The sequence below is a fragment of the Lactuca sativa genome, chromosome 4 (assembly GCF_002870075.4).
Source record: "Lactuca sativa cultivar Salinas chromosome 4, Lsat_Salinas_v11, whole genome shotgun sequence".
NCBI lineage: Eukaryota > Viridiplantae > Streptophyta > Magnoliopsida > Asterales > Asteraceae > Lactuca > Lactuca sativa.
In genome coordinates this window covers 320,868,241-320,885,544 of record NC_056626.2, presented here as the reverse complement: position 1 = coordinate 320,885,544, position 17,304 = coordinate 320,868,241, and the positions used below count along the sequence as shown (strand labels likewise).

Sequence of the window (17,304 nt, the reverse complement as noted above, 5' to 3'; positions counted from 1 at the left end):
AAAGCTGTTCTTCTCCATACACAAGCAAGTGTTGATTGTTAACAATAAATATTTTTGTAGTTAAATAATGGAAAGAAGGAAATCATTTTGGCACACACATAGAGAGCAAATCCCATTAGGCTTTTCATCTAAAAAGACTTTTATACATATTTTACCTAAATATAATTTATTCATACTTCACTTAGGCATTTAGTTAGTAGATCACCACGTTCCCTATTATTATAACTTTTTTTTACAAGCACATAAAAGACCTTGATACATGTGGTAATTATATATTATATATACTTTATATGTATGAACGTATTTATAAAATACATGAAAATTCTAAAAATCGGTTTGAATTAATATCATATCGGGTCAACTAAAAACCCAAATTTTAAAACATTGCTTATAAACAAACTCACTTTTTGAGTTTCTTTTTTATATTGTAATGTTTTAATAATCAAAAAGTAGTTTTTAAATTGTTTTTTCAAAAAACTACTTAGACTAGCATTTAAAAGAGTTTATGGAGATTTTTTTTTTTTAAATTCTCCCAAATATACGCTTTATTAATTATTTCTTTTAAAAAATCAATCTTCTACATGCTATTTTATGTCATTTTACATATTTCAATTTGCTTATCAGTTAGTGTTACCAAACATAATTTTTTTATCTAATATCAAGTTTTTAGCCATTAACTAGCTTTTCAGGTAATTTGTAAAACATGTCCTTAATTTAATTATTATGTTTGACAGATCAAAGAAAAAAAAAAAAAGAAACGATAACCAAACACAAATTTAAGATCTTTTTTTCTTAAATTTGGCAAAACATAAACTTTAATTAACAAATAAAAAATAAAAAAGAAATTCAAAAAGAATAATTACACCTAGGAGTCTTGACACAACTTCTTGCAATGATCTCTTTCTCCACCCCACAAATTCTCACAATGGTAACTTTTGTTTACATGTATGATGTAAACTATAATTAACATGTTTTTTATTACTGCCAAAAATGTTTTATTACCGCCGAAAAATATGTATTATATACAACCTTCTCAAAAAGCTCAACTTACAATCGGGACTAACCTACAAGAAATAACAACATATTTTTATTTTTTTGTGTATTATAATTTATAGCATAATACTCTCATTTCTATCTGTGTAATTCCATTTTGAGTAAATTACACGAATGGTCATTATGGTTTGGGGTAATTTGCATGTTTGGTCTCTAACTTATTTTTTTAACTCGGAAGGTCTCTACAGTTTGTTTTTATTGCGCGCTTGGTCCCTATCTTACCTAAAAATACTATTTTGCCCTTGATTTTTATTTAAATAAATTAAAAAATCAATGGCAAAATAGTCATTTTAGGTAAGACAGGGACCAAACGCAAACAAAAACAAACAGTTGGGACTTTTTGGGTTAAAAAAATAAGTTAGGACCAAACATGCAAATTACCCCAAACCATAGGGACCATTCGTGTAATTTACTCTTCCATTTTTTTTTTTCTTTTCAAAATATTGTGCTTTGAAAGTACATTGCTATTTCTTGCATTTAAAAATATTTTGTTATCTTTCATTATTTAACTATGTGTAGTTTTAACATCATAGTTTTGATTTGAGATTCAATTGTTTTCTTATTGAGGTATTGAGACATACCCAGTGGTGGTGGGTTTGGGGTAGTGATCACTGAGTGGAACGGTTGGATTCAGATGATGATGGTTTTGCGGTTGGGAGGTAAGACCAAGCTAAAGCGGTACTTCCAAGTGTTATTGCAACACCAATTGAACCCCAAATCCACCTTTGTCTTTTCTTCCTCTTTTGCCTAAGTCGTCGCATGGTTTCTATAAAAATAAATAAATAAAAATTCTAAAACTAATAGTTGACACTTTAACAAAAATATGTGCATTTAAACCAGTTATCAATTAATCACTATCATTATATATATATATATATATATATATATATATATATATATATATATATATATATATATATATAAGTTAATCGAATGAGTCATGATCATGTTTGGGTGGCCTCTACTAATGGAAATGAATTTTCACATGATTTCTTTTACATTATGTGTAGATATGATATAATTTTAATTTTATTCTAGGGATTTAAGTAAATAATACATTGTACGTAATAAAAGCTCATTATTATTAAAATCTAAATAAGTTATAATTAAAAAATATTATTTTATAATTGGTTCTGAAAAGGTTTAATCTCATAAAAGACCTTATATTTTGTGTTTTTTTTTATTAAATTTAACTTTATTTTTTTTTCTGATAAAGACCTTGTACTTTTTTCATTTTTTCTGAAAAAACTCTCAACTATTTTACTTTTTTCCGAAAAAACCCTCACATGTTACAAGTTTTTTCGGCAAAAAATGACTAAACGGGCTAAAAAACTGAAAAATGTACAAGGTCTTTATCAGGAAAAAAATAAAGTTAAGTTTAATCGAAAGAAAAAATACAAAATATAAGGTCTTTTATGAGATTAACCCTTCTAAAAAACAGAAATGTAATTTAGTTCAACGAAATGAACTTTTTTGAAAATATTTGTTTCATTAACAACAGCTCAATAAAAAAATGGGTTCAATTGCAATTTCATGATGGAATGAAAATTATAATCAAAATGGATGGAATCACATTCCTTCATGAATCGTCCATTCCATTCCATCAGGCAAGAAACATTTTTTTTCTTTTTCTTTTTTAATTTCAATGTAACGAATCATTCCCCAATTCCATAGTGTTGTTTAAAGGGGTTAATAGAAAAAGTCAAGGAAATGTCAAAGTATAAAACTCACCAACACTTTCTTGATTCCTCTGAGACATTTCATGATTAACAGCCTCATAGTAATGCACTCGATCCAACAACCTAGCAATCTCAAAGTTCTTAGACTGGAATTGTGATTCCATTTCCGCCCTTGCAATTCCCTTCCCAACGGAATTGGAAACAAACCGTAAAACATCAACCTGGCGACATATCTCTTCTCCAGGATCTTTGGTTTGATCATCCTCCACTACAGTAGGATCTAAAGGAAGATTTAATCCAACAATGGCTAATTTTTCACGAATCCTCCCCCATTGACTTTTCATATCATTCAGACGATTTTCAGCTTGCCTTCTTTTCTCCCTCTCATACAGAAATCCTGATCGCATCTCACGTAATTCCCCCTCAATGTCAGTTGCCTTATGCTGGATTCCGGTTTCTGTTGCCAGTTCTGTGGTGATAACACATCGGAATCACCAATTCCTTAGTATTGTAATATGGTTGAAATGAAAGAAATAGCAATAGTCTTTCATTTGTTTGTGTATTGTATGTAGCATCCTACTTTTATTTCTTTCTATTATATCTTTTGCTTTCGATATTAAAGGAGGGGTAGAATAGTCATTTTGAAAAAATATTGTTTGTGTATTGTAGCATCCTAATTGTATTTCTTTCTGTTACATCTTGTGCTTTCATTGTTTTCTTATAACTGGATAAAGAAGGGGTAGAATAGTCATTATGAAAAAATATTCTTGAAGGGTGGAGTTGGGTATCGAAAAATTTAACTTTCATTTATTAATAGTGTGAGTTAGAAAGACCAAAAACAGATAGGAATGAAATTAGATTACCTTCCCAAGCATCATAAAACTCAGCAAATGGAGTGTTGACATTTAAAGGCCTCTCTACTACATGATTAGTTTCCCCATCACTTCCACTCATTGTATCATTAGGGTCAAAAAAGTCATCCACTTCACCTTCTCTTTCCAATGCATCATGCTTTCTTGAATTCTCACGTCCATCTGCATTATGATGAAACTTGACACGCGTATCATCAACATCACCAGAAACAGTATTTATGACATTCAGAACCTTTTTTGATCCAAGATCTCCATTATTCAGAAACTTCACATGGGGAACATCAGCATTACTAGAAACAGTATCTTTGGTGTCAAAAACCTTGCTAGATCCAACATCTTCTGCTTCTAAACTTTTCCCAATTTCAACTGTCTTTTTTTCATCGCGATGAAGAACAGCTGAGTAAGTCTTGGAAAGTCTAGGTCCACGTCTCTTATGGTCAACAACATAAGGTGATGAAGGAAATGATAGTTGAGAATCTGGAAGTGGTGTTGGTTCAGGAGTAGCATAAAGAGCAGGTGAAATTTGATTCCAATGATGCTTTCTTTCCATTGTGATTGTGGTGTTTCCCAATTCTTGTTTTCCATCAGCACCATGGATTCCACTGGCTTGTTTTGTAAGAGTGGAGCTGCTATTTCTTCTCTCCAGTTTTGGTTCAGGTTTTGTCTTCCTTGTTGATGCTAGCTTAGAAGCTTTTGGTTCTATTAAACTATCCAAAGCCACTGTTGTAAAAGTAGGCATTGCACCATGAAGATCTGTATTGTTTTCAGAATTTTTTAGAATAAAATGCAAAAAACAGATTATAATAAGAAACAAGTGCGTAATTTCGCAATTACGTCTTTAAAAAAGTTTCGAACATTGAAAGTTAAAAACATGTTTATTCTTTCAAACGATCTGAAATCAATAAAGTTTACCCTAAAATTGGATGCATATTATGCATTGAGAATGTATGAATGCCGAATCAAACAATTGGTTTGTGCATACTACAAATTAAAACCCTAGAGCCTCCGAAACAAATTAACACGCAAATTCAAATGTGAAACATCGTAACATTATGTTGAACAAATTAACTTAAAATGGAATCGTAATAACAAGCAAAGTTGAATGTGAAACAACCCAAGCTAACCGAATTAAGCATGGAATTCCAAAAAGCACGAGCAAGAAAAACTATTCATGGAATGCAGATGCAAACAAAATTTCCGATCGACAAAAGAAATTTACCTTTAACGGTGGTGGAGTTGGAGGAAAGGAATCAGAGAGGGAAACGAGAAACGAAGAAGAAGAAGAAGATCATCCCATGAGAAAGTTTGGAACAAGACTCCTCCCTCCTCTCCATGGCTTGTGGTGAAAACAACCGCTTAAAGTTTTCTCTCGTTGCGAATAACCATCGCTCTCTGCACCAATTACCACCACAAAATCCTTAAAATTTCCATGCTCCATACAAAATGGTAACGGTTAAGTAAAAATAATATATAGACAAAGTTACATTAGTGGTCCTTGTTGTTTGGCATAATACTCTATGTTGGTCCAATTATTATTTTCATTACAACGCCAGTCTCTGTGGTAGGGATGTGCTTTGAAACCGGAAACCCGTTCTGGAATCGGAACCAAACCGGAACTGGTTGGACCCATATTACTCAAAATCGGTCTAGTTATCAGGTTCGTTATTGGCCTAAAATCAAGTATTGTGTGGGGGTCCTTCGGGTTTTAGGTTAATCGGGCCTAAGACCTAGAATCGAAATTAGAATGGGCTTGAATCAATCTGCATTGTGAAGTATTTTTGCTTCACTTTAAACTATCATAATCGCTTTGTTATAAGTATGTCTGTTTTTTTTTTTCTAGAATCCATAAATACCTTATTTTCATATGTATTGACTCATTTAAAGTCCTTAAATATGGAGTATTAAAGTTGATTTGTTGTTGTTTCTACAATGTGTTGGATTTTACTTCATTTGAAATTGTCATACATGTTTCGTTATAAGTCCTTAAATTTTCATACCTGTTTCGTAATAAGTCGATTCGGCCTGATTTTTTAAGAATGTATTTCAATGTTTTGGATTAATTTTAGACTCCAAAAACATCTTATTTGGATATGTATTAACTGAATTACATGCTCTTAAACATACCGTATCAAACTGTTTTTTTTATAAAACAAACTTTTTTTATTTATAAATCCTTCATTTGCACCTTAATAGGCAGGGCCGCCCTTGAGGAATTAAATATCCTCGAAGGCCCAGGATAAGCCAGAAAAAGGGCCCTTATCGTATTATAAGTTTTCATGTAACATCCGGTCTAGGCATGAATCAACTTTTATGTATAAATCATAATTGTGGTGGCCACAGTGTGGTGGAGCATCACCACGATGTGGCAGAGCGTTTTGGATCGTGGGACTTAAAATGACCCAACACCACATTGTCTTGGGCACCACGACATGGAAGGTGTTTTAGTGAAAACCCTAATTTTGGGCTTTGAACACTATATAAAGAACATTAAGGCTAGGGTTTCAGCCTCCATCTTCCTCCCAACCTCAGAAACCCTAGCCCTAGCCTCCATTGAAGTTGTGAGCTCATTCTTGGTGCTTTTTGGTGATTTTTGATGGAGAAGGAAGCTCTTGGTGTGGTGGTTGCTTGGAAAGCATCATTTCTCCCGCTAGTATATCCTATGGACCTTGGTGAGTGTCCAAGATTCAACCTTTTTCTTACCATGTTGCTAGATCTTTCGATTTTGTCCCCTTTTCCATGTTTTGATGGATTTAAGTAATGGGATCTCATAAAATTTTCAAATTTATGAATCTCCAGATCAAGTAGAGCATTTAGTGTAGTGGATCTGAATTATAATCGAGATTTGAGGTCACGCATGGAAGTTTTGGTTAAAAAACCCTATTTTTGACCAAAAATGGAAAAGGCATGCATTCGACATGCATGTCCATAAAGCCACAATTTTTAAGGTCCCTTAGGGGCATGAAATCCTTCAAGAAACTTTGGAGGTTTAACTCTAAAGATTGGGCTCTTAATAAGAGTCTTGATGCCTTAAGTTATCATTAGAGGTTAGGGTTGGGACTTTGGTTTATGGAGGGTTTTGAGGGATAAAGACCATGGGAAGGACCATATCTAATCTTTAGGAGCTCAGATAGATGAAGGAAATGACATAATGCCTTAAGTTTTCTAGACGCATCACCACAATGTGGTTAAGGTTACCACGGCGTGGTGACTTGGTCAAGACCCGCCTGTTTTATCGGTTTATAGCCACGGTGCGGCCAATGAGGCCATGTCGTGGTTACTAGCTATGTTGACTTCGACCAGGTTTAACATAAGGGTATTTTGGGTATTTGATCTGTGGACTGAGTTTTGCTCATGTAAAGGTGATCGGTAGAGTTCGTATTCAGAGCAACGTGTTGATCAGCTATCTTTTCAGACTGAGATGTGAGTTTTCTTCATTGTACTCATAAATCGAAGGCACCAATGTCGGCCCACTATATTATGTATCCTATTATATAGGATGTAGTTATGTTATAGTGATTTGTTAGGTCTGTATCCTAGTAAGCAAGATGCTGCTATACGGTAGTGATTTGTAGATCTGCTTGTTTGTTTGCTGACTAGTTATATGTTTATTTGTAGCTAGATATATGTTAATTGTTATGTATATGTCAACATGATATAGTGGGGTTGAGACTGTACTACTTTGTGTTGTCAGTCAACGGACGGGGACATTCTAAATGAAAGGTTATGGGCCGGGGCATTCCAACCGGAAGGTTGTTGGCCGGGGGTAATCCAATCAGGAGGTTGTGGACCCATTATGTATTGACAATCCAACGGAAAGGTTGTAGGCCAGGGCATTCCAACCGAAAAGTTGTTGTAATGCCCTAAAATTCAACCTAAAATTTTCAATTAAAACTTTAAGTATTTATTGAAATCACAATTGCATTTATCAGAGTATCATTAAAAGTTATCAAGTACACAAGTCCCCCATTGATGCGATGCAATCGAGTTGTGCCCTTCTTTTATCACGTATTAGAAATCTGCACTTTAGTAAGAAAATCAAGAGTATTGGTTTCTAAAAGTCCAGTTGATTTCTGGGTACATGTCAAAGCTAGTGGGAGCATAATTGTTATTGTTATGCTAGTGGGAGCATAATTATTATGATAGTATTGCAAGTTGACAATATTGTTCATAAGAAACAAAGTTTTTCAGTTTGCAAATTGCAAAATTTGAGAATTGTTTCTCTATGATAGACTTAAGGGAGAGGGCATTCATAGTTTGTTTCAAATCTAAAAGTTTAGATTGCATAGTTTAATAGAACTTAGTCATAAACATATATGAATATCATATTGAAATGACTCAACATAGGAAATTCAATATACATAAATATTATAGCAAGAGACAGAACATATATCGGATCCTTATGTAAGACATAATGAATCGAGTCTCATATGCTTCGGGTATAGGATCGATTACATATGTTATAATATTCACTTGTTCTGATTTTTCCAAATGCTTTGGACATTGACAAGGAAAAGGACTAGAACTTTGTGTGACTAAAGTTGTTAAACAACTGTTAAAAAACATTCTAAGGTTATAGCAATAGATTGGTTGCTTGTAGACAGTTGGAAGTATGGTATTGTTTGGAAGGACCATAGTGATATGTTTTAGATTAGGATGATTCTTGGTCAAAATTGATGGTCATATGGGAATGTGGAAATGTTTCCATAATGAGAGTTGATTATTAGAATCTACATTTGAGTTGGAAACTTTAATGCAAGAAAGGTGTTAAAGAAGTGTACCTTGAATTTAAGACTTCATTTCCATGGAATTGTTTGTAGTAACAAAGTTCCAATGGAACATTTTGTAATGTCATTGGCTAAGTCTCTGTGACTTTAAAGCCTCGAAATCACTAAAGGACAATGCATGTAAGCTTAGAATTCTAACGCATTTTAGTAGTGACAAGAATTTGGAATTGTGAGATGAGTATCATTGGAATAGTGTCGGTCGATCTATTCACAAAGGAAGGACCATATAGAAACATAGTATATATGTTCATAACATGGCATGACTGATGTTTAATTCAGGTGGTTAGTTGATTACTCGAAACATGTTTTAATTTAATTCAGGTGGTTAGTTGATTACTCGAAACATTATACAATGATAAAGTCTTAATTAATATGGTGATTAAATAATAAGAGTTTTATTTATATTCAATAGTTTTGAGACTATAGTTAATTAGGTTGTTATTTTGTTTTACTTTGCATGTTTTACTTCTTGAATAATTTGATTATTCGAAACTCCACAGTCGCTCATGCTTTAGGAAGTAAGTAGTGAATGAAGACTGTCATGAATTGAATTGTGGATTGTCTATGGAGATTAGACATTACAATGGTTGCTACAATATTCATGAGTACTTAGAAAATGGGGACTTTGAGTATTGGATAAACCCATGCTCAGAGAATTACTTCATGGATTTTATCATGAATAATTCTGAGACGATAATATTTTATATTCTTGAAACGAAATATATGAGTTGTGCTTTACAAGTCAGTGGTGTATTGATAATACATAAACACATTAGTAACTTAATGTTATAAAACATATTGTTGTGCATGATTTGATGAGTAAATAGTGCAAGCATATAAGTCAAAGTTTATTCGTTCATGTTTCCCTAACGGGAAAAGCGATATTTTCGAGCCCCGTGGTGATTTGGTGTTGACTTACAAGTGTTAGGCCTAGTCAAGACTAAATTGATGTGTTCGATTAAAAGTCTTATGTCGTCATCAAAAATCAAAAATCGGAAAACAAAATGTTAGATAGTGATATTGATTATAATCAATATCTCATGTTCATATGATATCTTGTGGAACGGAGGGATGCCACTGAACCTTGCAACCTTTCGATTTACGTCCCTCCATTTTGAGTTTGAGTTAGTAGTGTGTACAATAGGCATGATGACCCATTGTGTTGTAAAATGTTTTGTAAGACAACTACTGATGTTTTTTGTACAACCAAAAATTACATTGAATAAATATACAACAATCATTTTATTTTCAAAATTCTATACAATCATTGAACGTGACAACGGTTTTATCCATGTATGTGAGTATTTAATAACTATTACAACAAATCATTTTATTTTCAAAATTCATACCTCTTTTTGAGCGACTTAACTCAAAACAACTATCAACTAAAATATACAAACTTACTTTCAACATAATTCACCACTTGATACAAAACATTCATAAAAAGCACCCACAACCCCACAACCAAATCTACATTCATAATGATTTATAATGGGTAAATATGTAATTTCACACCAAACAATTCCCCCAAAAAGAAAACGTTGCAATCTTATCTTTTCTTTCCAATGTGTCTGAATACAGATTCGCCAAACTTCAGTCACTGACGATTAAGTAAATTCTTGCGGTGTATACTCATGAATTTGGCAACAAACTCTGTTAGGAAAAGCAATAAGAAATTTGTTCATGTGGATAAATAATGTTTAAAAAATCAAGGAAAAAAACAAATAAAAGTAAATTTTTCCTGAATTTCTCTACTTTTGATGCATTCATTTATCATAAATAGATCATATCAAAAAAAAAAAAAAAAAAAAAAAACTCATTATCTTTATTACCTTCTAATTTTAGTAAGGCACTGGTTCCAACTGGGAGTCTCTTATCCTGAAAGGTGGCATTAAATTTTAAGCACATGAATTTCATAAAAATGAAAAAAATAAAAAATAAAAAATTTAATATTTATGGTAGAATGACGTGGAAATTACATAATAACCATGCCAATAATATAGCTCCCTTTTGATGGTAGCTTCTACACCCTTGAGGAACTGTTCAATCAGTTTCTGTACACATGGAAATTTTTTAATTTATATAAATTTTAATAATGACGTGGATTTTAATATAATATTAAAAACTAAAAAGTCATATATAAATTTACCAAAAGAATTAATTTTGGGTGAACAAACTCCACCAGAAGTTTTTGTAGCTTTCCACGTATGAGAAATAGCCTGTTAAAAAAAAAATTAATATTTGTAATTAAAAATTACATAAAAAAAATGTAATAATTTATAAACTTGCCTTTTAGATGATGGATCAGCTAGGATCTCAGCAGCAAGGTCAATTAGGACATTTTCCCATCCTATTGCAATTGGTTGATCTTCTACAAAAGGATAGCTGCATAAATTCTTGAGTGTTAGAATAATAAGAAGTAAGAATGTATTTATTATTATTATTATTATTATCAAGATAATAAATAAATTTTTTTCTTACTTGTGAGACTTGCATGCTTCAAGAGCCATGATTGCTTTCCTTAAATTCTGTTTGGATTTATTAGCAATTTTTGCAGCAAATTTCATTGGTAAATCAAAGTTTTCTTTCCTTGCTATTTGAATAAGAACTTCCATGATCTGAAAATTTCATTTATAAATAGAAAAGTTATTCACCAAGTGTATTAACTGATATTGTGAAAATTGTTTGTTGGAATGTAGGGGTAAAATGGTCATTTAGTATCGTTCAGCTATAAAAGAAACAAACTTTAAGATTACAACACTGACCAAACTCCTCTCATGTGATGATTATTGTTAAAATTAACTTTTATATTGTGAAATATTGTTCGTTGGAATGTAGGGGTAAAATGGTCATTTAGCCTTGTTCAGCTATAAAAGAAACAAACTTTAAGTATACAACACTGACCAAACTCCTCTCATGTGATGATTATTGTTAAAATTAACTTTTATATTGTGAAATATTGTTCGTTGGAATGTAGGGGTAAAATGGTCATTTAGCCTTGTTCAGCTATAAAAGAAACAAACTTTATGTATACAACACTGTCCAAACTCCTCTCACGTGATGAATACCGTTAAAATTAACTAATATTGTGAATATTGTTTGTTACAATGTAGGGGTAAAACGGTCATTTAGTCTCTTTCAGCTATATAAAGAAACAAACTTTATGTATACAACACTTTATCCAGACACACATCATTACCCATTCAGCCACATTGATGGTGTTTGTCTATAGATAAAGTATTGTATATATAATTCTAGACCGAATAAACCGTCTAAATGACCGTTTTACCCTTACATTCCAAAAAAAGTAAGTTTAAGTAAAAAAAGAAAAATGTTAATGTTAACTAGCACTTACTTCATGAGTCACTGGAGGATCAAGTTTGATGACGTGGCACCTAGTTTTGACAGGTTCAAGAATATGGAGATCATCCTCACAACAAAGGACAAGTTTACAAACATCTGAATAGCAATCCATGATCCACTTTATCAAGTGCTGAATGCTTTCATCAGCTTTATCAACATCATAAAGGACCATAACTGTAAAATCAGGCTTCAAATTAACTGTACTAATCTCAGGAGCAACTGAATGGTTGCTACTTATTTGTTTAACTGAAGCCATAAGGGCATATCTGGCATTTGCTTCCAAATACACATTAAGCTCTACATGATGCACACTTGAAGTTACAGGAACAGCTACTTGAGTCAACCGAGTTTCCTGTATACAAAAAAATTCTTATATTTCATATTTACACTTTTGACCCAGATTTTAAACTTTCTTACGAGTTTGGTCAAAAGTTTAAATTTTGTTATCGTTATGGTCCAGACTTTTTGTTTTAACAAATTCTACATAAATTTGGTCCAAACATTTTGTTTTAAAGTTTGGAACATACACGTAACAAAATTTATAAGTTTGGACCAAATTTGTAACAAAATTTAAAATTTGGGTCAAAAGTGTAAATATGAAATATGACCTGATATACCTGGTAAAGCAGGTGAAAATCATTAAAAAAAAATTGATCCCAAAATAGTGAAATACCATTATTTTTATGGTAATTTGTGGATGAAAACAAATAGTCACCAAATTTGTAACAAAATTTATAATTTGGGTCAAAAGTGTAAATATGAAATATGACCTGATATACCTGGTAAAGCAGGTGAAAATCATTAAAAAAATTGATCCCAAAATAGTGAAATACCATTATTTTAATGGTAATTTGTGGATGAAAACAAATAGTTAGTCACCCATGTATGGTATTTTTTTTTTTAAAAAAAAACAATGGTGTTTTGTAAAAAAAAATAGTTTGTTACCTATTTATGTCATTAACTAAAAAATATAACCATGTGGATTGTAATGTGGAATAATTTTACTTCCTGTTTTCATACCTGAATCTGGAAGTATCTTAAATCATGAGATATCTGCAAAAGAAAGATTAAAAATGAGAAATTTGAGTATTATTGGTGTATAATTTATATAAACTATAAAGGGTAAACATAGTTTTAGTTACTGAAACTAAAATTACATTTCGAGCAGCATCTCCATATATCTCACGCAATAGGGCCATTGTGAATGCTTTCCTACCTGAACCTTGAGCTCCCTTGAAAAGAATATGTGGAAATATTTCTTGTGATGCCTAAATTGCAACATAATAAGAATCTTTATAACCAAATTCATATAAACAAAAAACAAAGATTAAGAAACTGAAGACACTTACAAGTTGTTTAAGTTGCAGGGCTTCTTGTTTATGGCAAGCAAATCCATCCAATGAAGAAGGTTGATGTTTATCAGCCCAAAATTGTCTAAGACTCTCAACAACAAAAGCCTTTTCAATAAAAGAAGCTTCATCAAAAGCTCTTTCAGGAGACTTTTTAGTAGTTCCACTTCGACAAGATCCTTTCCCTATGCAAGAAAACCATGCATCTGTCTGGTTTTTTCTCCTATTTGCAGTGAACTTCCAAGAACTCCCCGTTGACTTCCCACTAGCATCGCTTACATTGCTACTTTGTCTACTTACAGCAGAAGTTGAGATGATAGTTGTTGGAGTTAAAAGACTAGAAGAGTAATTACCAGGAGTATTGTAGTTAGGAATGGTGTTTGATTTGTAGGATTTCTTTTCTATGAAGACTTTCGGCTTTGAAACTGGTGGATAATCTCGAGAAAAGAAGATATCTCCACCTGGAAGAGAGTCTGTGCTATCGAAAACTGCGCCACGTCGGATCGGACTCTTGGCGAGTTTCGCATTTGCAACCATTTCATTGATCTCGCCTACAGAAGGAGCATGAGAATTCTTGGAATTTACTTCTTTGTCTTTTCTTGGGGTGATACTTCTGCGTAATGGAGGTGTTCTACTCCTTTCGTCTCTCCTTTTTACCCTTTGGTCTTTGTCCTTTGGTCGAAGTCTAGGTGCAGATAATGTTCTAGCGTAATCATGATTTGATTGTCTGAGTTTTTGCTTGATATATGAGCCATTAGCTTCATCGTTATCATCCAATGGATCATGCGATTGTTGAAAAGGTGAAACGTGTCTCCTACGCTCAGATTTTGAAAAGGGGCTGATGTTTCTGCCAGGTGGAAGAGGAAGTGGGCCGAGAGTTGGTGATCGGGGATTCGCGTCATCTCGTCGTGTTTTGTATGGAGATTTGCTGTGTCTTCTCGGAGGTGGGAGACCTTCAGGATCGAACTTTGAAGAGTGTCTTCGGTTGAGTCTCATATGATTTAAATTTCTAGTTTCTTCGGAATTCATCTTTGGTACTCCAGATCCCAATTCTAAGCTCTTTTTATTGAATTGACTCCATGGAGCTTCATGCAATTCTGTCTCTGTATCAGATGGTTCATATCCACTTCGCGCTTGCTTCGTGATCGAATGTTTCTGCAACCCTCTGCTATATGGCACCGGACTCTCCATATCCAGACACGGAATAATCGGATATACCACAAACTCTACAACGCGATTGAACAAAAACAAGAGCTAAAACCTAAAACGCATAATCTGGTTCAGGAATATTATCAAACACTTGGGGAGCAGCAGCCGGAAGGAAGTTAGAAAGTTAACAACAAACAATGAGACCTCGAAATGGTTCTCTAGGTTTTGATGCGAAGATGTGTCGTTTCCGATGATAGAAATACAGATGCTTCAGGTTGAGAAATCGATGTCTACAAAGCATAGACATCGTTGAACACGATGTGAAGTTGTCACAAGATCCACGCTTGCTATTTACACCAGTGAATATGCAATCAGCATAATGCTGCCGTTTACAAGGTGAATTGCATAGGTAAAACATTTGTATAGTTTAGTCGGGATCGTTCTCTGTCTATACCTGTGAAAAAAAAAGGTACCTTTTGAGAGATTGTAAGCAGGCATCATCGTTCGCGCCAAAAACTGATCCTTTGTTAACTAACTCATCCTGGACCATTTTTGTTAGAAACTATGTTAGTCAGGGTTAGAATGGTAAGTAAAGGAACAGACCAAGGCTAGTAGAACTTTGGGTCTAAGTGAGTCGAGCTACTCGAAATCGACCCATTAAATGCTCAACTCGAGATCAAATTAAACGAGCCTGAATCAAGCTCGAGCCTAAGTATGAGACTCATTTATTAAATGAGCTCGAACCAAGCTTCGATCAATGAGCTCGCGAGCCTAAACGAGTTTATATATGATATACATTATTATTATTTTTATATATTAAAATAAAAAAATATATTTGGGGAATTAGGGATTTAGGGTATGAATAAACGGCCTTGAATCGAGCTTAAGTTTATTTAGATTCATCACACAGTAAACGAGTCAATCTCGAGCTCGAGCCGAACCTATATAATTCTTCACAAGCTTAAGTTGAGCTTCATCCAATAAAGCTCGAATTGAGCCGAGCTCGAGCTCGATCCCCTCATAACTTAAACGAGTCCGGGTCGAGCCCGACCAAGATCGGGCTCGACTCAGATCGTTTACACCCCTCGGTAGAACCAACTAGTGGTTAATTTAGAAAAATGGCTAGTTAAGGGACCAATTATGTAAAGATGCAAAAGATGAAACTTACACTCTTCTCCCTTTTCATTTGAACTCAAATCGATTTGACAGAGTTTGGACTTTGGATGGAAAAAGAGTTGGTGATTTTGAGGCTGGGGAAGAATTAGGAAGAAGTTTGAAGTGCTGATCAGGAGGAAAGAAAAAACTTAAATCGATCCATTTAAGCTTTGTAAGGTACATTACTTGTGATTCTTCTACGCTATTTCGAGTTAAGATTTAAGGATTTCCTAAATCCGAGATTTTTCTTAATTAGGAAGGTTTGGATGAGTTTTAAATTCAGAATCAAACATTAGATCATAAAGGAGACATCATTCCGCCATGTGGTTAATTCCACCTTCATGTTGAGCTTGTAGATCATGATTAGAGGATGAAACTCACTGACATCGAATGTACTAAAAAAATTATTTAGATGTTAGTACATAACTAGGACAAGTGGAAGTTGTTTGGAATGTATTGGAAGTAGTTTAGACATATTTGAACAATATAGAAGCAAAAATTGTTCGCAATGTGTTGTGATGAGGGTGACTCGGTCAAGTTCATGCCTTGGAATGGCTTGATTCGGTTGAGTAACTAGCTATTGAATGCTAAGTTTTCAGCATTTTCCACTTAATCCTTTAGCTTCCTTATTACTTTTTATAGTTTTCGCAATAGTTTAAATAAGATAATTATAATTGGAAATTGGGTCTATACTCGATTTTATGAAACTAATCATTGATTGAGTGTATAATTGTTAACCATTTGTGACTACTAAGCAATTACTCAACACTAGAAGTGAAGGAAAGTACTTCTTAAGATCAAAGTGCATTTATACCAAATAATACATGTCCTTTGATAAATTTGATTTCATTATTATACTTCTTATTTTGCAATGTGAATATTATAACTATAACACCCGACTTTCCTCTAAATATTATTAAAAGAGAACCCTTAACTCTAAATGAATAAATCAAGGCCATTGATTGCATTACAATCCTATATTTTCCACCATTAGATTATTTTCTGACATTATCTTTGTCAACCCTTTTATTTTTTTCCATAAATTTTATAAAACGTAGATTACGTTTTAAATTAGGAAGTCTATTAATGATAATTAAATCTCACCAAAAATAAAATGAATTAAAGTAGGAATTATATTAATGACAACTAAATCTCACCAAAAATAAAATGAATTAAATTAGGAATTCAATTAATGAAAGTTAAATCTCACTAAAAATAAAATGAAAAATACCCTGCCTCACCCCTCATTACCGGTAGCCTTATGTCATCTCCCTCATTTCTTTACATAATTTATCTAACCTAAGCTTTGTAATGGAGAAGTAAATAGGGGAAAGAAGAAATAAAATATATGTGGGCTTCGATCTGTGTGGGTCAGTCTTGTGGTCGATCATCATGGAAGAAGGATAATGATATAGAGATATTTTACTTTAATTTTATCATAGTTTAGATCGATTATGGGTACGTTTTAGATTATGTGTTCTTTTATTCTTTTTCAACTATGAATTTCCAATCTATAAAACCTTTCGATTTAAGTTTAAATCGATGATGGTTATGTTTTCTGAATCTGTTTCGATTTTTGTTCATATGATTTGTATTGTTTATTTTGATTTTTTAAAGACAAAACTTCAAAAATGGTCCATGTGGTTTCTGAAAATCTGAAGTTTAGTCCCTAATCTTTAAAAACTTCACAGATGGTCCCAGTGGTTTCAAAACTTTTAACAAATGGTCCTTTTTGTTAACTCCGTTAACTTTTGGCTGTTAAGTGGAGGGTATTTATGTCATTTCACTGCCATAGGGACTATTTATGAAGATTTGCGTTATTTAAAAAAAAAAGAAAAAAAACATAATGATTTAATATTAAAGGGTCTCTCTCTCTCTCTCTCTCTCTCTCTCTCTCTCT

The 17,304-nt window shown here is 32.9% G+C and overlaps 2 protein-coding genes across 2 annotated transcripts; both read right to left on the bottom strand.

Moving 5' to 3' along the window:
- Nucleotides 1–766: 766 nt before the first annotated feature.
- LOC111899158 (uncharacterized) lies at nt 767–5,028 on the bottom strand. Its single transcript, XM_023895040.3, has 5 exons — nt 4,824–5,028; nt 3,596–4,357; nt 2,785–3,201; nt 1,635–1,819; nt 767–1,064 (listed from the first exon to the last, which is right to left on the bottom strand). The coding sequence occupies exons 2-4, from the start codon at nt 4,341–4,343 to the stop codon at nt 1,662–1,664; spliced, it is 1,323 nt and encodes a 440-aa protein (XP_023750808.1). The 5' UTR covers nt 4,344–4,357; nt 4,824–5,028; the 3' UTR covers nt 767–1,064; nt 1,635–1,661.
- Nucleotides 5,029–9,615: 4,587 nt separating this feature from the next.
- LOC111899159 (uncharacterized) lies at nt 9,616–17,277 on the bottom strand. The gene is made up of 10 exons (XM_023895041.3): nt 13,101–17,277; nt 12,909–13,019; nt 12,772–12,804; nt 11,744–12,103; nt 10,870–11,006; nt 10,678–10,773; nt 10,538–10,607; nt 10,368–10,442; nt 10,221–10,266; nt 9,616–10,041 (listed from the first exon to the last, which is right to left on the bottom strand). The coding sequence occupies exons 1-10, from the start codon at nt 14,289–14,291 to the stop codon at nt 9,986–9,988; spliced, it is 2,175 nt and encodes a 724-aa protein (XP_023750809.1). The 5' UTR covers nt 14,292–17,277; the 3' UTR covers nt 9,616–9,985.
- Nucleotides 17,278–17,304: the final 27 nt, after the last annotated feature.